Source organism: Mustela nivalis, assembly GCF_964662115.1.
Source record: "Mustela nivalis genome assembly, chromosome: 8".
In the NCBI taxonomy this organism is placed as follows: domain Eukaryota; kingdom Metazoa; phylum Chordata; class Mammalia; order Carnivora; family Mustelidae; genus Mustela; species Mustela nivalis.
In genome coordinates, this window is record NC_139027.1 from 140,432,153 (window position 1) to 140,454,237 (window position 22,085).

At 51.7% G+C, this 22,085-nt stretch overlaps 1 protein-coding gene across 8 annotated transcripts in view; it reads left to right on the forward strand.

The window, feature by feature from the left end:
• Nucleotides 1-22,085, forward strand: part of PHACTR3 (phosphatase and actin regulator 3) — a 222,979-nt gene that overhangs the window by 145,965 nt on the left and 54,929 nt on the right. For 4 of the 8 annotated variants that reach the window (XM_082742973.1, XM_082742977.1, XM_082742972.1 and 1 more), the window contains exons 5-7: nt 5,487-5,711; nt 10,652-10,826; nt 11,625-11,872. In XM_082742973.1, the coding sequence (XP_082599099.1) occupies nt 5,487-5,711; nt 10,652-10,826; nt 11,625-11,872 (648 nt within the window). The remainder of the gene's footprint in view (nt 1-5,486; nt 5,712-10,651; nt 10,827-11,624; nt 11,873-22,085) is intronic. The other 4 variants (XM_082742975.1, XM_082742974.1, XM_082742978.1 and 1 more) reach the window with 2 other exon arrangements.

Sequence of the window (22,085 nt, forward strand, 5' to 3'; positions counted from 1 at the left end):
ATCAGTGCCACCCCACCCACCCCAGGTCTGGTGTTCCGCTGTAGCCGTGGCCGCGGGCCGTACCCCTGCACGGCCCACCTGTCCACCCTCGCCCGGCCCATCCTGTGGAGGGCAAGAGCCTGGTCTGCGGAGCCACCTGAGCTGCCACAGGACATCCTCATGTGGCGAATGCAGTGGCCCCTGCCTCCATCCGTGGCCTCAGTTCCCCACCGCCAGCCGCTGTCTGGAAGCAGGTGCATTTCCTCCTGACACGCCGTCAGTCAGTCAACGGCGACCGAGTGCTCAGTCCCAGGCCGGCGGCCTTCCCCTCACCGCATCTCCTCGCGTCGGCTCATATCCTCTCCCGTCCCAAGAAGGGTGAGATCTTCTGAGAGAGCGACCACGTTCACAGACCCTTTTCTCCAGGACGTGGTTATCACGGTTCTGTTCCGCGAGTTATTGTGACTCTCCCTGGCTGTGAATTGCACGTATCCGACAGGCACCTGGAGAAGAAGACTCGGGACCTGTCAGCTTCGGCGTTCTCCGCGGTTCTAGGCATCCAGGGAGTCCTGGAACGTGTCTCCCACAGATAAGGGCGGCTGCTGTAGTTAAGGCACCATGGGGTCCCAGGTCTGCAGGGCCTGAGGCAGAGCTCGGGTGGGCGGGCGGCTGTGATCTGACTCTCTTCGCCTATCAGTCTTGTCCCTACACCAAGTCTTGTCTCCTTCATGTCAGCACCTGACGGAGCCACCTGCTTGTGGCCCGTCCCTCTGTGCTGTCAGTGATGCCTCACAGAGAAACCCGGATTGATCAGCGACTGTAGCAGGGCAGAGCTCGAACCCAGGGCAGGGGCTGGGCTCTTCTCTTGGATCCAGGAAGTTCATGGAAATGTCCAGCAGCCCAGAATGGGACGGCCTTGTGTCCCCAGGAACCCCCTGGGGACTTCTGTGCTGTTCACTGTGTCCTGGAGGGTTAGCTTTTTTTTTTTTTTTTTTTTTTTTTTGTAAACAGCGGACTTCTGCAGACTTTGCGGGGTAGAGGGAAGGGCCACACGTGTGTCAAGAAGCTCCCAGCTTCAGAGGCAGCACTCCTTGGCCGGGTGGGAACACCCCAGCTGGGTGTGTGGTTTTCACGGGCTCCCAGCTGCTGTGTGGGTTCGGAGGGGAGCGGTGGGGGTTCCCTCCAAACGTCACAAAGATTCTGACCATTGTTTTCTTTGACCCTCAGTTTGAGTTTGGTGGTTGGGGTTGACTTCGGACCCTTGTATTTAGGGTGATTTTGCTTTTCTTGGTTTTATGCGGATGCTGTGATAGCAGCAACATAGCATTTCCTAAAAAAATCGAGAAGGATCTGTTGTTTTGGCTTTGAACGGGACGGGTGACTGTTCTGTTTCTGTTGCTGGCAGGGGCTGAGCTCTGGCGCGCCTGTCAGTGCACTAGTTAAAAAGGAAAGTGGCCTTCAGGAAGGATGTACTTTGTTCATCATATTTCCTTAAAACCCGGCTTTTTTTTTTTTTTTTTTTTTTTAGCTGAGAAAGCAGAGGCCCAGAGAGATTGTTGTTCATCCAAGACCACAGAGCCCGGAAGTGGCCAGCTGCAGCTTGATCTCCAGACGTGCTTTTGTCTGTGACATTCTGCAGCCTAAACTAGCGGCAAGCAGGGGATACACCTTCCGCCCGCTTCTGGAATGTTCAGGAGTGTGGGTTTTTTCTGAAGTAGAGGTGGGGGTGGTGACGTGGAGGCTCTAGGTCAGACCTGGCTGCCACCTGTGTCTGACGGCGCGCTAGAGTGTGCCGCCACCGTTAACCCAGAGTCCAAGCGGAGACCTCCTCTCCCTGACCGGTGGCCACACTTCCCCACTGCTTAGAACCTGGGCTCAGCCCCTCAGACCAGCTGTCCAGCTGAGACCGAGGACATGCCAGGTGTCATTAGGGTGCAGTGGAACTGGACACAGCAGCTGTCCCCCAGCCCACCAGGACCTTCCTGTCACACTGGTCACTCCTGGTCTTGGAATGTCTCTAGCGGGTGACAAATGGGCTCTAAGGATGCCCACCAGCTGGACAGCACTCCCAGGCTGACAGGCAGCGTGGAGCTTAGTGTCCGTGCAATTCTCTTGTCTTTTGCCTGCCAAGCCTAAAATACGGACTCTGTCCCTGGACGTCAACAAAAAGTTTATCAGATGCTGCCTAAGAAAGTACGTTGGGGGACATGGAAGTAATGGAATAATTTGGTAAAATGTGCTGTTAAGTCGCGGGTGTGCAAACTTGGCTCAGCTTCGTCCCTCCCGTTCATCCTCTACCCCGAGGTTTGCAGGATGAAACGGGAGCGCTGGTTGAGGGCGCAGCGGGTGAGCAGCGACCTCTGCTGGCGGGAGCGAGCACGAACAGCCCCGGGGCAGGATCCCAAACATGGGGAAGGTAGGAAAGTGGACATTGTCTTCATTTTTTTTTTCCTGACTTAGCAACTAAGACATTAACGGATTATGACTTAACGTTTAAATTCTCATTTAATGTTCCGATTTCAACACGATTGCAAACTATAATGGTGGCTGCACACTCACGTGATCTGTAGAGGAAGGTGTAGGCTGAAGGTGTTGGGGGCATCTCTTTCCCAGCCTGGGGAGCCCCAGACAGATCAGGATCAGGGACATCGGGGACTGTGTGTGATCAGCTTGGATGAGCTCTGTGGGAAGATGTTGGGGGGGGTTTGGTGAGACCTGCTGGTGTATTGGGTCCTGGGGCTCTCAGAGCAGAAGAGGGGGACCTACATGTCACCTTGGGCTGGTGGGGAGGGAGGACTTCCATAGAGCTGTTAGAAGCTCACCCTGCATCTCTCTCTGGTTGAGGGGGTAGAGGCTGTGACCATTGACTCCCTCCCAGAAGTCTGCAGCTGCCCTGTGTAGCGCAGTACTCAGTGGCTGCGTGACTACTTAAATTAATTAACACTAAATGAAATTTTAAAAAATCAGCTTCCCAGTCACACTGGCCACTTGTCAGTTGCTCATTGGCCACATCATGGTTGGTGGCCTACTGAAAGGGACAGGGAGGAAACCTGTCCAGCATCTCAGAAGGCTCTATTGTGGCACATACCCACTCTGGGCACAGGCAGGGAGGTTTTGCTGTTTGAATTGGTCAGCCTTCTGGACTCTGCTGCACCAACAGAGACACTCTGGCCTGCTAAACCCCTTATGGAAAAAGTTTACCAACCCCTGGTTTCAATAATGGATTTGGGGCAGGCTACATAGCAGGAAGGAAGAGAGCCCTGGAGACCATTGCTGCGGTCCAGGCAGAGGCTGTGGAAGCTTGCACAGGGAGGAAAGTGGACGTGGCTGGGAGTTGTTTTGGAAGTGGACCAGCCAGGATTTATCTGTGAGTTACATACAAGGGCCAAGGCATTGGGTGTCCAGTGTGGCTGCTCAGCTGGTGTGTAGGAAGCCTGGTGAAGGATCTGTCTGCTTTAGTGCTGTGTCTGTGGCTCCTGGAAGGCTGCCTGGACCCTGTAATAGTTTCAGGATTGCAAATGTTTCAGGACATTTGCAAGATGGGTGGATGGATGATGGATGGACAAGTGTGGGAGAGGGAAGCCTCGGGAAGGCTTTCCCCTGGGAAATCAAGAGATGGATTTGGGAATGTTTCATTTTGTCTTTCTGACCTTCAGATGGAGATGTCACAGTGGTTGATAATGTACGAGTCTGGAGCTTGGAGGGAAGGTCAAGGGTTGACAGAAAGATGGGATTGATTCTGAAGCCAGAGGACAGGATGGGAGAGTTAGAGCTGTTGCCTGAGGGCTGGGTCCTGGGAAGCCTATGTGTGCTGGTGAGAGACTGAGCATTTGTGGTCAGCATGATGGAGGGGACCAGGGACAGGTGTCTGGAAGCTGAAGAGAAACGCATTGAACTGAGGACAGCTGAGACATACCAAGTGGACCTGCCCTGGCTGACGCAGGTGTGGGGACCCTGACCTAGGCTGCTCACTCTTCCTGTTAACCTTTTCCTCGGCAGCACAGCCAAGGGAACAACTGCGGCCAGGTCATACACTGCTCACCTTGTCCAGACCCCCAGGGCCCAGAAACTGGCCTATCCGTGTTGTGCCACGAGAGTGTCCCAGCCATGGAGTCAGCCATGGAGAGTTAAAAGACAGAAACGGTAATGACATGGGACCGGTGGAATGTGCAGTGTCCACTTGTGAAGTTTGGCCAGCGCTGTGTGTTCAGCACCGCGGACAGCGCCCCGCCCTTCAGAACTCTCCCTGATGCATGACCCTTACTGTGACTTTAGGACCAGCTCTACCAAGCTGTTTCTGACAAGTGTTTGTGTCCTCCTCCTCAGCTGGTCTTAAAAAAAAAAAAAAAAAAAAAAAAAAAAAAAAAAAAAAAAGGTGAGATGTATACAGGCATCGTACTGGGCATCTTGGGTGTGTTCCGAGAAGGCAGGGAGCGCTGGGATCTCAGGTGGGCACAGGGATCCTGTATCAGGGAGGAGGGAGGCAGTATGGGGTTTCAGGGACCATTGTGTTTGAGTCAGGCAGCCAAGACGTGTGCCCCACCCCCAACTGAAGGCCTCCGTTTCCCCGGGGAGGAGGAAGGTGAGGAGCTGGGGGGAGGAGTCTGAGGCAGAGCTGAGCCGACAGTGGTGGACACTGGGGCTCCTCTGTCATCTTTCTCCTGCAGTACTCACGGGGCGGGACCTGGGGGGCAGAGGCCTCATGAGGGAGCTAAATGGAAAGGAAGTGGGGCGAGGACTTGGGGGTGCCTGTGGGGTGGGTGGTGTTGTGATGATCGGTAGAACTTGATCCGGATGAAGGGAGACGTGAACATGGACTGGGACAGGCCGGGCTGGTGCTCAGGGAGCAGCAGGAAGGAGCGGGAGCGGCCGCAGGGCTCTGAGCAGGCGGACTCTTCCTCACCGCTGGACCGCCCGGCCTCCCGTGCCACCTGCTGGGACCTCCATGCCAGGGCCCGGGGCTGTGGAAAACCAGACCCGTAAAGTCAGTAGCTGCTGAGCTGCTCATCTCATCGTTACTTCCTGTTTAACCCCTGCAGCGACCCCATGGGGGACTCCTGGTGTTTGTCATCAGATGTCACGTGTGGGTAAATGGAGGCCCAGGGGGTTTTAGTGAATTACCGGGATCGCAGTGCAGCAGCTGATGGGAGCCTGGGCATGTCTCCTTCCGAAGCCTGTGACCGTCGCCATCCCCTGGTCAGGTGGGAGCCGGGACTTTGGCACCACCGGCCGCGTGGGGAAAGGACGGAATTACCTGCGCTCTCGAAGTTCCTCCTTCCCCTTCCCCTCCTCCCCTTCTGTCCCTCCCCACTTCCCCCTTTTGACTTCCAACAGTTCACTGACCTCTGAACTCACCACAAGTCAGGTCTATCTATAGGCGAAGTGTCCCCTCTGTCCGCTGTTCCTGTTCCAATCCCACCCAGCCCAAGCCTCCTTACTGTCCTCGCTCACGTCCGCCCTGGCCGGAGGAAGAGTAGCTTATCAATGCTGTTTTGCCTTTGAACCAGCCAAGATGCCGTCCGCATCCAGAGGTGAAGAAGCAGACGCCGCCGGCAGCCTCCCGCCAACCACGGACGAGCCCTCTCAAGCCGTAGCTGGGTCTGACTCCCTGGACAGTCCTCCCAGAGCTTTGGAGAGATCCGTGGGCCAACTCCCCAGCCCCCCGCTGTTGCCCACCCCACCGCCCAAGGCAGGCTCCCAAACCACGAAAAACGTCACAGGTGGGTCCGCAGGTACCCGTCCTTGCATTCATCAGCGCATGCTCTCGGCCTGGGGGGCTGCCACGGCGGGCGGGCTCTCACACTTTGCTTTTGGGGTCTGGGCTCTGGGCGGGTCTGGGGAGCAGAACGGGAGGCAGGAGGGCAGTTCTTACTTAGCAAGGAGCTCTGGTTGTCAGGAGTCGACCCCTTGGGCTCCCTCGAGCGAATGGGGCAGTCTGTCAGCTGGGGTACAAGGTGTCTTCTAGAGCCTCATGCGGAAGGTGCAGCCGCCCCCAGAATGAGGACTGTCTGTCTGTCCGCCTGGGTGTTCAGGTGTCCTCTGCTCCGTGCCCTCCTCTCCCTCCGTCTTTCTCTCTCACGGTCTCGTCTCCCCCGTGAGCTCCGTCCTGCAGGGCAGAACCAGACATAAACACTGGCCCGTGGGGCGGAGATCCGAGAGGGGAGCGCGGCCGGGCGGAGGCCCCGAAAGGCATCGGCTTCCGTAGCGTTGGCCACACTGGCTGAATAATCCCAGACGTGGAAACATTGGCTTTTGGAGTTTGGGCATTTCTTGTGCCATCACGGGTAGAAACAGGAGACAAGCTGGTCTCGAGGGAAAGCAGGTCCTTTCGTAAGAGGTGACTCTCCCGAAGAGTAGATGATTCCCCGCTGCCTCGGGGGGTCGCGGGCCAGGAGAGCACACGGATGGCAGACCTGAGCGGCTCTGACCTCGGCCCTCCTTGCCGCTCTGTCCCTCTTGCTGGGTCACAAGGAGGCCCGGGTACACATCGCCTGTTCCTAATGCATGTGCCAGCCTCTCGGGGGGGGGGGGGTGTGTGCTCAATTCATAGTTAAAGAGACAGAGGCTCGGGGGCTCCGGCAACATGCCCCGGGTCCCATGGCTAATGGAGACTCGATCCCACTTCTGGGCCTGAGGCTTGTGACACCCCCAGCCCCGCTATAGCATTCTTCTCCTTGCTTCCCCCCGGCAGTGCCGACCCTAGCCCCGCAGCAACATGCACCTTGCCTTCTAGTACCCGCCACATCCCTTCACCTTGCCCCATGGGTTGAACAGTGTCCCCTCAAAATTCACTTCTATCTGGAACCTCAGAAAGTGGCTTTCTCTGGCAAAGGGTCTTTGCAGACTTAATTACATCAGGAACAAGAAGAAATCATCCTGCCTTCATGTGGGCCCCAAATCCAGTGAGAACGTCCTTACAAGTGACAGAAAAGGACACAGAAGATGAGGGGGAGACAGAGGTCGGAGTGACCTGTTTGCAAGCCAGGGCATCGTAAGGCTGGCCAGTGGCCACCAGGAGCTGGAGGGAGGCTGGCATGTTTCCCACTCAGCCCTCAGAAGCCTCTAGTCCTCCTGACCCCTGGGTCTTGGACTTCTGGCCCCGACAACCACAAGAGAATGAAGTCTTGTTGTTCTGAGCTACCCCGTTGGTGGGATTTGGTGACCGCAGCCTAGGACCCCACCGGCCCCCCACCAGATCCCAGACAGCAGCCTGGGACCCCCACCAGGCATACAGCAGGTGCTCAGTGAGTGCACGCGGCCGCAGTCGGTGGAGCAGATGCGTGTCCCGAGCCTCGCCCGCCTGGGACCCCACCAGGCATACAGCAGGTGCTCAGTGAGTGCACGCGGCCGCAGTCGGTGGAGCAGATGCGTGTCCCGAGCCTCGCCCGCCTGCTTCTGCATCTCTGGGATGGAGTCCAGGCCTGCAGGTTGCCGGCGATAGGGCCCCCAGATGAAAGCGTTGATCAGGCTCTCACGGTCCTGTGTCTTGCTCCTGTCCTGTGATCAATTTCTTCTCCACCCGTGGCGACCTGAAACCGCTGGAAATCCATCCGACGGTGCCGGGCACCGTCCAGCACGTTTTCTTCTGGCTCACCTGCAGTTCGCTCTGGTCCCAGGGTAGCTCAGCAGCCCTAGATGACCCGTGTCCGCCGTGCTCGGGACGGACCCGGCCGCGGGCCACACGCTCCCCTATGGTGACTGCTTGCTCTCACAGCCGAAATTCTGGTTCAGGGCCTCAGGTTCAGCACCCCGACTTCCGCCCTCTGCTTCCAAGGAGCTCCAGAACATAGGGGGGATTGACATGGGGGCGGGACTAGGAGCCGCGAGAGCACAGGCGGGCGGCTTTGGTGCTTTTTAACCGCCGAGAATGCATTTTGGTGGCGTCTTTGTTTTCTCCCTTCTACCTCTTCCTCTTCTTTTGGGGGAAGCTTCAGCGTGGGGCGCTGGGTGGCAGCAGAGGAAGGCCCCTGACCCGGGCTTAGCTGGGACCCAGGGGACAGCAGGTACTAGCCCAGTCCCTAGGAGACGCTTTCTTGTCTGCGACGGTGCCCCCAGCCTCCAGCAGAGGTCGGGAATCGCCCCCAGGCCACTCACAGACTTGCTCTGCTGGGTCTGTTTGGGGTTTAAGTTGTTTTAATGGGTTGCCAGCATTTTAAACGTTCACATACGTTTAAGTGTTAAATATTAACATGGGAAACCACGTAAACTTTACCCGTCATCCGCGTGTTGGGCTCCCCTTGACCAGTCTTCCTGTCCGCAGCCCCGAGTCCCAGCAGCCCTGAAAAGGTGGGCATGTGCTCTCGCTGGCCGAAAACCTCGCCCCTGTTTGTAGGAACTGCGTTAGGTCCATTGATTCACCTGTGTCTCACCTGCCTGGACCTGGGCCCCGTGTGAGTGAACCCCCCTCGGGGCAGAGCTGCCCCTGCCCAGCTGGGGCACAGCTGCCCCTCCACACGGGGGTCCCGTAGCCTCTGCCAGCTACACTCAGACGCGTCCCAGTCCCAGCCCCTGCCACACCCTGGAGGCACAACTCAGAGTTGGCTTCGGAGCCTGGTTCCACACCTGAGACACGGGGAGGGCGAGAGGCGTCCTGGCCAGGCTGGGGGAGGTGGGCCGGGAAAGGGGTCAGCAGAGCGGCATGGGGGAGGCACTCACTCCGTGCGCCCGTGGTTGGTGGGGTCCCGGCTGAGTGAGCCCAGGCAGCGCACGTCCCCTCCATCTCCCTGGGCTGGGGACGCCTTCCTAGCAGGTGTGCAGTAAGGATTCCAGGCAATGGCAGGGCATCACCTCCTTGGGGTGTGGTCCCCAGGACGCGCAGGGACGGAGGCTGGCGGGGATGAGCTAGCGGAGTGTGGACAGCTGGGATGGTCTGTGGGCCACACTCGGGGTAGAGCCCCCACCTCCTCTGTCGGACTCTGGCTGGCACCGTGTCATCCCTTGGGTGTCTGTCCGTCCGCTAAGAGGGTCCTGCTGAGAAGCCTCACCTGAGCCCTGTCACCAGCCCACCTGCTCCCTCAGCCCTGGCCTGAGCCCATCTCTCCCTGAAACCCTTGTGTTGGCTTTCTGTCTGCCTTTCCTTCCTGGCTCCGCCCGACTGGCCTCGAGGCCCATTGAGAACAAGGCCTGGGCTGTTGGTGCTTGTGAAGAAGTAGAAATGACATGTTTCAGTGAGACTTAAAGTTTTCCTTCTAGGCGTGCGCGTGCGTATGTGTGTGTTTATTGTCACCGTCCACCTTCTAGGATTGCGTCAGAAAGGCTTTGTCTTTTACGGAGTGGCTTAGATCTGTGTGTGTCTCTCTCTTCCTGCTGAGGCTGAAAAGGGAGTTGGTTTGTTTGTACCCAATCAAACAAATTGATGGAGCCTGGAGGCTGCATCTGCAGAGACCAGTCTGGGAGCGAGTCTGTGTACGAACACGTAACACATGCCAGCCTCCACCCCCCACCCCAGCTGCCAGGCTCCTGCTGCCCTGTCAGGGAGCTCTTGGCCCATTTAACAGACAAGAGAGCTGAGGCTTTGAGAGTTCAGGGGGCTTGTCTGGGTGGCTGGGTGGGGGGGCTCTTCCAGCTGGTAAGTAGCCGATGGAGACCGGAGGCCAGATCTATGTAGTGAGCAAACCCCTGCTTTTGGCTGCCCCGAGCCCCCGATGCTGTGCAGGGCTTGGAGTGAGCATTCGGAAAGTAGCTGTTAGGGAGGGAAGCCTCACATTCTTAGGATGGACTTGAGCAGCTCTTTTCTGAATCTTCAGACTTGTTTCATGTAAATGAATGTCTGTTGCACACGTATCAAGTGCCAGGCCTGGGGGTACAGCAGTAGGAAAGGCAGATGCCGGCCCTGCCCAGAGGCGCAGTCAGGAGAAGGACAGACCCGATGAAGGAATTCATGCCAAGCAGGAAGAGAGGGTGTCAGGGCTGCCTTGACTCCCACGGGCAGGTATGGGGGACTCTGCACAAGGGTGGGGATTCACAGAAGGTCTCCCCAAGGAAGTGAGATTGGTGCAGACAGGGGAAGGGAAAAGCATTCCAGGGAAAGGGAACAGAGTATGCAAAGGCTCAGAGTAGAGCGTGTGGTTTCCTCAAGGACTGGAAAGATCCTCCTGTCCTAGAGTGAAAAGAGCTTGATGGGGGTAGCGGAGGAGATGAAGCCAGAGCACCGAGCGGGGTGGCCTACGGGGCCCTGGAACTAGGCCGGGAGCCCAGATGCTGTGCCGAGGAAAATGGGAGCTGCTCGCCTTCCTAATGCTCCCACCGGGTGAGGTACGCGGGGAGGGTTGGGAGGAGATGTGAGGAAGCAGGGACGGTGGTAGGTCCGGGCTGAGCGACCCCTGCCGAGCTGGGGGAACTGTGCTGGTTCCCACGATAGGAAGTGTGGCTTCGGGAAGCCACATCTGTAGCAGAGCTTCAGGAAGGAGGGTGGTCTGTGCCTGAGACCTTGCCGGGAGCCGGTGGAACTCAGCTCCCAGGGTTGGAGGCTGGAGGGCCCATGGGTGGATCTGGACAGGGGTGAGCCCTGGCTCTGGCTCTGGGGGCAGGGGACCTGGCACAACATCTGAACAGGGTGTGAGGGTCCCCCGGCCAGGGGCAGTGTCCTCTGCTCCTGGGCTCCTGTCTTTGCAGACTCCTTCTTCCCCGCTCCCAGAGACTTACGTTCCCGCTGGTGTCTCTCACACTCCAGGCCAGACTGCGCTCTTCCAAGGCCCTGGTGGGAAGAGCGCTGACCCTCCCCTCCGAGGACAGCTGTCCACGCCCACAGGGTCTCCACATCTCACCACTGTCCACCGGCCGCTGCCCCCCAGCCGTGTCATTGAGGAGCTGCACAGGGCGCTGGCCACCAAGCATCGCCAGGACAGGTGAGGCCCTCTGCCCTGCTGGTACAGAGACCTGGGTGCCCGGATCCCCGTCAGCCTTGTACTGCGCACCTGTGTAGTCACACACACACACACACACACACACACACACACACCCCGCTGGACTGGTCTCTGTACACTGCTGTCACAGTCTTGAAATTGTGAATTTTTGGACAAGAACCCCACCTTTTGATTTCGTACGGGGCTCTGGTCTTGGTTGCCACATTCTGGGGGAGGACATTCTGGGTGGCAGCCTGGCCGTAGAGCCCCTGGGTTTCTCCCCCGGGGGCCCAGGGAGGGCAGGCGCGCCTGTGGAAGAGAAGCAGCTGCCACACTGCCCCGGGACCCTGAAGACTTGCAGGTTTCCTTAGGCAGGAGGATAATTAAGCCTGCTCTTGAAGCTTCTAGTTTTACCTTCGGTCTCACATGTCCGTACACAGAGGAGAAGTGGTTGATAGAGGGCAAAGCCGACAGGTAACGGGGCGCCCGTAGGGCTGGGCAGAAACGCCGCTGGAGCACAGCGCCCTTGCCCGATCCCGGGTCGTCCCGGAGCCCGAACTGTGCGGTGCGGAGTGCGGTTGCCCGTCTGCGTCCCTCCCCGCTCCGCCCCGCACCGCGCGCTGTCCACAGCCGGAGCCCGTGCGCCCCTGGGGCGGCTCGTCCCGTGCCTTCGGGACAGAAGCTGGGCGCCGCGCGCATTTGGGGACCACCTTTGCAGTCTCCTCACAAGCCCCCGGGTCGGCTGGGCTGGGTTCTGCGCGGAGGCGGACAGCGTCCAACCCAAACCGTCTTCTGATTCAGTTTCCAAGGAAGGGACAGTAAGGCGTCCCCGAAGAAGCGGGCGGACGTCCGCCTGTCGAGAACGTCCAGCGTGGAGCGGGCCAAGGAGAGGGAGGAGGCCTGGAGCTTCGATGGGGTCTCGGAGAGCAAGCGGGCCGCCGCCAGAGGGTCGGAGGAGAACAAGGAGAACTTGATCGTGAACTCGGAACTCAAGGACGACCTGCTGGTGTATCAGGACGAAGAGGCGCTGAACGACTCCATCATCTCTGGTGCGGAGCCGTGGGAGCCAGCAGGGCGGGGCGGGGTCTCGGGCCGGAGGGCGGGGGTGGCGGGGGTGGGGGGGGGAATTCAGGCTCCAGGGGGGAGGGGCGGTCAAGGGCCTGCCCCCTGGGCGATGGGAGGGGGACGCTCCTGAGCGGACAGGCCCTGGCAGGGACTAGGGGATGCGGAGTGGACCCGTTTTACTTTGGTAACTGCATCGTCCTTTTTGAATGTCTTTGAAAACACCTAGAAGAGGCTCGGTAGTAAGTTCGAGAGCTGCTCAGGGAGACCCCGCGCACAGAAGTACAGGTGCTACTCTGAGGTCCAGTGTTTGGGAAATAGAGCAAAAACTGTGCCAGGAGAGCGAGCTGCAGCGGAAGGAGGAGGGAGAGAGGGCCAGAGTCCAGCGGCCATCCCCGAAGTCGTGCCCTCCGGCTGGCGCCTACTGCTGTGGGAACACACGTTCCGGAGGCCAGCAGAGGCTCAGCTCCAGCTCTGTCCCCCCAGTGTGCTCCGGAGGTCAGAGGGCGTGCTCCGGAGGTCAGAGGGCGCACTCCGCCCTGCCTTGAGGACATGGGCTCAGGGAGATACAGCATCGCAGCCCCCCTCCCCACAGTGTGAAGGGAGAGGAGGTGCCGGCCAGGCCAAGGGAGCACCGAGAGGGGACAGCGCCCGCTCCTTGCCTGAGGCTCGGTCTCATGCTGACTGTCACCACCGTGGGCAGAGCTCTGGGTAGAGGCACTTGCTAAAAGCAACTTGCTTTTTCCTTGGGTGTCTGGTGGCAGATGGGGAAGGGGCTGATGTTGACCTTAGCCCTGGCTGGTCCTGGAGGGATGCGGGCATCGGCACCATGACCTGGTTACGTGAGGTGTCAGAGGGCAGCCCTGGCCGTCAGCCGTCCTGTCCCTCCGCATACCTCTGAGCCTTTCCCACCGGGGCCAGCGAGGCATTTCCGGGAGGGGGTGCCAGCGCGTGTGAGGAGCTCCAGGGTTCTGGGCGCTGGGAAGAGGCTGGCTTTGATCGCTGAGCCAGAAACATGGAGCCAGCCCCTGGCCAAGGGCCTCCGGATGCATCACAGGAGCCTGAGCCTGTGGACTTCCCCCAGCTCCCCCGGCCCCAGAACTCTCTTCCTCAAACACCTGTCAGCCTCTGAGGGAGGGGGTCCCGCGGGAGATCTCTGAGAACGGCTGGTGAAAGTGGGGAAGCCAGTCTGGTGCAGGTGTCCCCCAGGCTCAGCACCAGGGACGCTGGGGACGTGTCCTGTGCCTTGGAGGGTGTTCAGCAGGACGTCTGACCTCCACCCCCCTGGGCCACGCTCCCTCCAGCTCCGGGGCTGGATTCTGTCTGCCCCTCAGCTGCTGGCGGCTCGAGGCTCTCCTGGGCTCGGCAGCGGCTCCCCGCAGTGTCCGCGGTCACCTCCCTTCTCCTCTTCTCCCGGGACCTCTCCCTTTCTCCCACCCAAGTACGAACCAGGCCCGATCCTGCTTGGCTGCCGAGATCGCACGAGACAGAGCATGTTCAAGGTGGTGCGGCCATAGACACGCCCTCTCCTTTTATGATGGGGCCCCTAGTCACTCGATGTAGGGCTCATCTGCGTAATCATGGGTGCATCTCCTCATTTTGACATCCTTAATTACATTTAGAAAAACAAATCGCCTTTTTTCCCAAATAAGGTTGCATTCACAGAGACAGGGTACACATGTCTTGGGGTCACCATCTCTGCCAGTCACTCTCGATGGCAGAACATGCTCCTGGCTGAGCCGCCGCAGACTGATGGACACAGCGAGGGTAGAACTCCTTCTGGAAACACTGTTGCTAACGTGCGCAGGCTCACCCCACGCTGCCCAGGAACGTGCTGCACTTCACTGTTTCTGCAAACCCGGAGACAAGCGTCTGCGCGTCTGGCCCCTCCTCCGTGCCCGCCAGTGTTCTGGACAGTTCCCCGTGCAACCTGTTGTGGGCTGGGCTTGCCTTACACGCCGTCAGGAATGTCTGGAGAGTCTAGTCTAATGCCAGTCGAGCCTCCGGGTGTTCCTGCCGGGTGCCTGATGCGGGGCTCCCAAAGTGGAAATCCCGTGTGGCAAGTGGGTTCCTTGCTTGTATACATTCCCCTGTGTGTCTGATTCTTTCCAAGAACTTCTCCGATAAAGTACTTGAAGAAAAAAAATTCTATTTTGGTTCTAGAAAAGTCTAGAAGTGTTACTTTTAGAAGGACAGTTACAGCAGGCAGGGTCCCTGAAAGTAGTCTGCTTTGCCTGGTAGGACAGTAGTGACAAGGGTCAGCTGTTTGCTTCTCTCGGGTTCAAGAAGTGTCCCGGGCATTGTCACGTCCCACATGAACATTCCAAGGATGTGACACCCAGGGTCTCTAGTGAGGTGACGTCCTACACATCAGCGAGAGAATTCCATTTCTTAGAGCTGGTGGTGGCCTCACCCCAGGCAGGTTACCTCATGAATCAGCCGGAAGACTGTCCCACGTGACTCTTTGTAGTGAAACAGTGCGCCTGTCGTACTCGGAGTCTGACAGTTGGATATCCGTGACCATGAAGTGTCTTGGTCAACACAGAGAGATATGTGACAGGCTGTCCTGTGGTGGGCGCAGGAACCTTCCTGGGGTGTGCCGTCATCAGTGCTGGGTAAAAACAGGACACTGAGAATGTTCTCGGGTTCATCAAAGGCGAATTTTTAGGATTTAATTTTTAAAAAGTGGTTGTAGGTTCACAGGAAAATCAAGAGAAAGTTACAGAGACTTTTATGAGCCTCCCCAGCCCTGTGCCCTGCGTGGCCGCCCTGTTACGAGTGTCGCTCACCGCAGTGGTGCATTAGTGATAAATGATGAACCTACGGACCCCTCGTCCCCCCAAAGGGTTCTCTCTCGATGTTGTGCCTTCTGTGGGTTTAGACAAATGTACCAGGACTTGAATGATGTCATTCAGAGAATTTTCACTGCTCCAGAACTCCTCCATGGTCCCCCCGTGCATCCCTCCCACCCCGCAACCACTCATCTTTTTTATTGTCCGCAGTTTTACTTTTCAAGAATGTCACATAGATTTGGAATCGTATAGTGAGTCTCCTTTCCAGACTGGCTTCTTTCACTTAGTAATATGTAGTCAGGTTTCCTCCGTATCTTCATGGCTGGAGAGTTCATTTCCTTTTAGTGCTGAATAATACTCCGTTGTCCCACTGTCTGGACGGATGGCTGTTTATCCATCCCCTTCTGAGGGACATCTTGGTTTCTTCCAGGTTTTGGTAACTATGAGTAAAGCTGCTATAAAAACTCCTGTGAAATTTCTCTTGTGGGCATGATTTTCACCTCCTTTGGGTAAATACCAAGGATTAAGATTGCTAGATTGGTGTGGTAGGACTATGCTTAGTTTGTAAGAAACCATCAAACTGTCTTCCCAAGTGTCTGTGCCATTTTGATTCCCAGCAGCATGAGTGAGCTCCCACTGCCCCACGTCCCCACCAGCATCCGGTATGGTCAACGCTCTGGATTCTGGCCCTTCTCAGAGGTGTGTGGTGCGATGTCATTGTTTTAATTTGTGTCCCCCCAATGACCTGTGATGTGGAGCAACTCTCCGCATGCTCACTTGCTGCTTGTCGATCTTCACTGGTGAGGTGTCAAGGTTTTGGACCTGTTTTTTAATCAGATTATCTGTTTTCTTAGGGTTGAGTGTTAAGAGTTGTTTAGATTTTGGATGGCCTTCCTCTATCAGATGTAACTTGTACAAATATTTCCTCCTGCTCTGTGTCTTGTCTTACTCTCTTGATGCTGTCTGTCAAAGAGCAGAAGTTTCTAATGGAGTCAACATTGTTGATTATTTTTATCCTGGTCTGTGCTTTGGGCAGTGTATCTGAAAAGGATTCACCATACTCAAGCTCACTTAGGTTTTTCTCATGTTATCCTCTAAGAGTTTTATCATTTCGAATTTTACATTTAGGTGCATGACCTATTTTGTGATGGTTATATGGCCTGTGTCGATTCTTTTTTTAAATTAATTGGTTTTTAATAGATTATTTGTTTATTTGATAGAGACAGCGAGAGAGGAACACAAACAGGGGGAGTGGGAGAGGGAGAAAGAGGCTTCCTGTGGAGCAGGGAGCCCGATATGGGGCTCAATCCCGGGACACTGAGATAATGACCTGAGCTGAACACAGATGCTTAACGACTGAGCAACACAGGTACCTCAAGATTCTTCTTCTTCTTCTTCTTTTTTATTTTTTTTGAATAAAAATGATGTCCATATCTAGCTAATTTGCTAATTAAAATTTATTTAATTTAGAATTTTAATGTTTCACTTTAATATAAACATTTAAAATTTAACAACTTAGCATTTTTAAACTTTTTTAAGTAGGCTCTATACCCAGTGTAGAGCCCACTGCTGGGCTTGAACTCATGGTCCTGAGATCAGGGCCTGAGCTGAGATCAAGAGTCAGATGCTTAACTGACTGAGCCACCCAGTCAGGGGTCACCCTAAAACTTATTTAACCATTTAAATAATTGTTCTTAATATATTACTGAAGATTTTTGCATCTGTGTTCCTGAGAGCTATTGGTCTAGAGTGTTTTTTTTTTTTTTCTCTGTTGTTTTTGGTTTTGGTATTAGGGTAATGCTGGTCTCAGAAGGAGTTAGCCTCCTATCCTCAGCTTCTGTCCTTTCCAAGAGATTGCAGAGAATTGGTATAATTTTCTTAAAATTTCAGTAGAATTCACCAGTGAGATCATCTTAGCCTAGTGCTTTTCTGTTTGGAAGGTTATTAATTACTGATTCAATATCTTAGATATAAGCCTGTTCAGAAAATCTGTTTATTCTTGTGATTTCGGACAGATTGTGTCTTTCAAGGAATTGGTCCATTTCTTCTAGGTTATGAATTCTGTGGGAATGGAGCTGTTCATAGTATTTCTTTATTCTTTTAATTAATGTCCATGGGATCTGTAGTGATGTCTCTTCTTTCATTTCTGATATTAGTAATTTGTGGTCTCTATCTTTTTTCCTTAATTATCCTGGCTGGAGGTTAATAATTTTATTAATCTTGTCAAAGAGCCATATTTTGGTTTCATTGATTTTTTTTTTCTCCTTTGATTTGCTGTTTCAGATATCACTGATTCCTGCTCTGATTCTTACTTCTTTCCTTCTTCTTGCTCTGGATTTAATTTGTTCTTCTTTTCCTAGTTTCTTAAGGTGGAAATTTAGATTACTGATTTTAGATCTTTTTTCTCTTCTAATCCATGCATTCAGTGCTATAAATTTTCCTCCAAGCTCTGCTTTTACTGCATCTCACAAATTTTGATAAGTTGCATTTTCATCTTCATTTAATTTAAAATATTTAAAAATCTCTGTTGAGATTTCTTCTTTGACTCATGTGTTGTTTAGATATGTGTTGTTTACCCTTCATGTGTATTGGGATTTTCCAGGTGCCATTCTGTTACTGATTGCTGGTTTAATTGCATTGTGATCTGGGAGCAGACAGTGTTTAGTTTCTAGTCTTTTAAATTTGTAAGGGTGTGTGTTATGGCCCAGAATGTGGTATATCTTGGTGAATATTCCTTGTTACCTTAAGAACAATGTGTGTTCTGCTCTTGCTGGATGAACTAGTCTGTGGGTGTCATTTACACCCAGTTGGTTGGCATGGGTGTGGGGTTCAACCAAGTCCTCGCTGATTTTCCATTCCTGGGTCTGCCCGCTTCTGAGAGAGGGGTGTTGGAGTCTTAATTACAATAATGTGCTCACCTACTTCTCTTTGCAGCTCTGTGTTTGTCACACAGTTTGACATGCTGTTGTTAGAAGCAAACTTGTTAGGAACTGTTACACATTCTTCATCCTATGGAATGCCCGACAACCTTCCTTGCTTTCAAATATGCTCTTCTAAAATTAAAGTAGGTACTCCTGTTTTATTTAGATTTGTGTTTTCAGGGTATATTTGTCTATGTCCATCCACTCTGAATCTCTCTGTGTCTTTATATCTGAAGTAGTTTCTTTAGACAACATAGAATTGTCTTATTTTTTTTAATATTTTATTTATTTATTTGACAGAGAGAGATCACAAGCAGGCAGAGAGGCAGGCAGAGAGAGAGAGAGGAGGAGGAAGCAGGTTCCCTGCTGAGCAGAGAGCCCGATGCGGGACTCGATCCCAGGACCCTGAGATCATGACCCGAGCTGAAGGCAGCGGCTTAACCCACTCAGCCACCCCGGCACCCGAGTTGTCTTATTTTTTTAATCTACTCTGACAACCTCTGCCTTTTAATTGGCATATTTAGGCCATTGACATTAAAAGGGATTGGTAATGTAGTTGGGTGAATTTCTACCACATTTATTATTGTTTTCTGTTTATTGTCCTTGTTCTTTGTTCTTCTCTTCTACCATTTGTGCTTCTATTTTCTTAATTTTAATTCCACTATAGTTAATATACAGTATTATATCAGTTGCAGGTGGACAGTATAATGATTCAACACTCCTATACGTCACCGGTGCTCCTCACAGGTGCCCTCCTCAATCCCCATCACCTATTTCACCCACATCCCCATCCACCCCTCACTGGTAGCCATCCACTCAATCTTTAGAGTTAAGAGTCTATTTTTCTGTCTCCTTTTTTTCCTTTGTTCATTTATTTTGTTTCTTAAATTCCACACATGAGTGAAGTCATACAGTATTTGTCTTTCTCTGTTTGACTCATTGCACTTGGCATTATATCCCCTAGTTCCATCCATTTTGTTGCAAAGGGTTAAGATTTCGTTCTTTTTGATGACTCAGTATGCATGTGTTGATGGACACTTTGGACTGCTTCTGTGATTTGGTTATTATAAGTAATGTTGCAGTAAACATAAGGATGCATGTACCCTCTCAAAAATAGTATTTTTTGGGTTCTTTGGGTAAAGAGTAGTGCAATTACTGGATCTTATGGTAGATCTATTTTTCATTTTTGGAGGACCTTCCATAGTGTCTTCCACAGTGGCTGTACCAGTTTGCATTCTCAGGCAGTGTGTGAGAGTTCCTTTTTCTCCACATCCTCACCAATTGATTTTTTATTTGTTATTTTAACCATCCTGACAGATGTGAAGTGTTATCTTCACATGGTTTTGACTTGCATTCCCTGATGATGAGTGGTGTTGAACATCTTTTCATGTTATCTATTGGCCATTTCTTAGTCTTTTTTGGAAAAATGTCTGTTCATGTCATCTACCTATTTTTTAATTGGATTGGCATTTTGGTGTTGGATTGTGTAAGTCTATATTTTAGACACTAACCTTTTATGAGATATGTCACACTAACCTTTTATGAGATATGTCATTGGCAAATACCTTCTCCCATTCAGCAAGTTATCTTTTGCTTTGTTGTGTTTTCCTTTGCTGGGCAGAAGCTTTTTATTTTGATGCAGTCCCAATAGTTTATTTTGCTACTGTTTCGCTTGCCTTAGGAGACCTATCTAGAAAAATGTGGGTATGGCCAATGTCAGAGAAATTACCGCCTGTGTTCTCCTCTAGGATTTTTATGCTTTCAGGTCTTATAGTTAGGTCCCTAATCCACTTCCAGTGTGTTGTTGTGGTATGAGAAAGTGGTCCAGTTTCATTCTTTTGCATGGAGCTCTCCAGTTTTCTCAATACCTTATGTTGAAGACACTCTTTTCCCCATTGCACATTCTTGCCTCCTTTGTTAAGATTAACCATATAATTGCACGTTTATTTCTGGGTTTTCTTTTCTGTTTCATTGATTAATGTGTCTCTTTTTGTGCCGGTACCATACTGTTTGGGATACTACCTCTTGGTAATAGATCTTGAAATCTGGAATTGTCATGCCTTCAGCTTCCTGTTTCTTTTCCAAGATTGCTTTGTCTCCTCAGGGTCTTCTGCAGTTCTGTACAAATTTTAGGAAGGTTCTAGATTTGTGAAAAATGCTGTTGGTATTTTGACAGGGATTGCATTAAGTCTGTAGGCTGCTTTGGGTAGTATGGACATTTTAACATTGTTTCTTCTTCCAATCCATGAGCAAGAAATGTCTTTTCATTTGTTTGTGTCATCTTCAATTTTTTTTCTTACTATGTTCAATTAGCCAACGTATAGTAGTACATCATTAGTTTTTGATGTAGTATTCAACGACTCATTAGTTGCGTATAACACCCAGTGCTCATCACAACACGTACCCTCCTTAGTACCCATCACCCACTACCCCATCCCACACCCCTTCTGTAATCCTCTGTTTGTTTCCTGGAGTTCAGAGTCTCTCATGGTTTGTCTCCTTCTCTGATTCTTCCTATTCAGTATTTTTTCCCCTTCCCCTATGGTCCTCCGCTCTATTCCTTATGTTCTACATCTGAGTGAAACCATATGATAATTGTCTTTCTGTGCTTGACTACTTCACTCAGCGTAATCTCCTCTAGTTCCATCCATGTTGATGAAAATGGTAGGTATTCGTCCTTTCTGATGACTGAGTAATATTCCATTGTAATTATGGACCACATCTTCTTTATCCATTCATCTGTTGAAGGGTGTCTCAGCTCCTTCCACAGTTTGGCTATTATAGACTTTGCTGCTATGAATATTTGGGTTCATGTGTCCCTTCTTTTCACTACATCTGTATCTTTGGATTGAATACCCAGTAGTGCAATTACTGGGTCTTAGGGTAGTTCTATTTTTAACATCTTGAGGAACCTCCATACTGTTTTCCAGAGTGGCTGCACCAGCTTGAACTCCCATCAACAGTATAGGAGGGTTCCCCTTTCTCCACATCCTGGCCAACATTTGTTGTTTCCTATCTTGTTAATTTTGGCCATTCCGACTGGTGTAAGGTTGTATCTCATTGTGGTTTTGATTTGTATTACCCTGATGGCTAGTGATCTTGAACATTTTTTCATGTGACTCTTGGCCATTTGTGTGTCTTCTTTGGAGAAGTATCCATATTTTCTGCCCATTTTTTGACCGGATTATTTGTTGTTTGGATATTGAGCTTGAGAAGTTCCTATTAGAACTTGGATACCACCCCTTTATCTGTAATATCATTTGTGAATATCTTCTCCCATTCTGTTGGTTACCTCTTAGTTTTGTTGAGTGTTACCTTTGCTGTGCAGAAATTTTTCATCTTGATGAAGTCCTAGAAGTTCATTTTTGCTTTTGATTCCCTTGCCTTTGGAGACATGTCTAGTAAGAAGTTGCTGTGGCCAGTTATTAGTTTTTGGAGTACAGGGTTTCTACCTCCTTGGTTAATTTTATTCCTAGACTTTTTATTATCTTTGATGAAACTGTAAATGGTGTTGTTTTCTTAATTTCTCTTTCCACTACATCATTATTAGGGTATCGAATTGCAGCAGATTTCTGTGCATTGGTTTTTGTATTCTGTGACCTTAATGAATTCATATATTAGTTTTAGTAGTTTTTTTATGGTGTCTCTATGGTTTCACCTATATAGTATAATGTCATCTGCAAATAGGGAAAGTTTTACTTCTTCCTTATCAATTTGGATGCCTTTTATTTCTTTGTTGTCTGATTGCTGTGGCTAGGACTTCCAGTACTATGTTGAAGAAAGTGGTGAGAGTGGATATCCCTGTTTTCCTTCTGACCTTGGGGGAAAACTCTCATTTTCTCCCCATTGAGTATGATGTTCACTGTGGGTTTTCATATAAAGTCTTTGTTTCATGTAAGGTCTATGTTGAGGTATGTTCCCTCTAAACTTTGTTGAGGTTTTTTTTTTTTTTTTAAGATTTATTTATTTATTTGACAGAGAGCTTGTGGTGAGGAGGAGGAGCAGAGAGACAGGGTCAAGCAGAGTCTGTGCTGAGTGTAGAGCTCATTGTGGGGCTCCATCTCATGACCTTTAGATTATGACCTGAGCCAAAATCAAGATGCTTAACCAACTAATCCACACAGGTGTCCCTACTGAGGGTTGTGGTGTTTTTTTTGTTTTTGTTTTTGTTTTTTTAACCCTGAACGGATGTTGTACTTTTTAAATGGTGATTGATTTTTTTTAATGTATTGTTGGATTTGATTAGTTAATATTTTGTTGAGGATGTTAGCATCTGTGTTCGTAGCAATATAGTCCTATGTGTCTTTATCTGTTTTGGTGTCAGGATAATGATGGTCTCCTAGAAAGAATTTGTAAGCTATCCTCCACTTCTATTTTCTGGAGTAGTTTGAGGAGAAAGAATACTCTTCTTCAAACGTATGGTAGAATTCACCTATGAAACCATCTTTTTCTGAGCTTTTGTTTGTCAGGAGTGTTTTGATTACTGA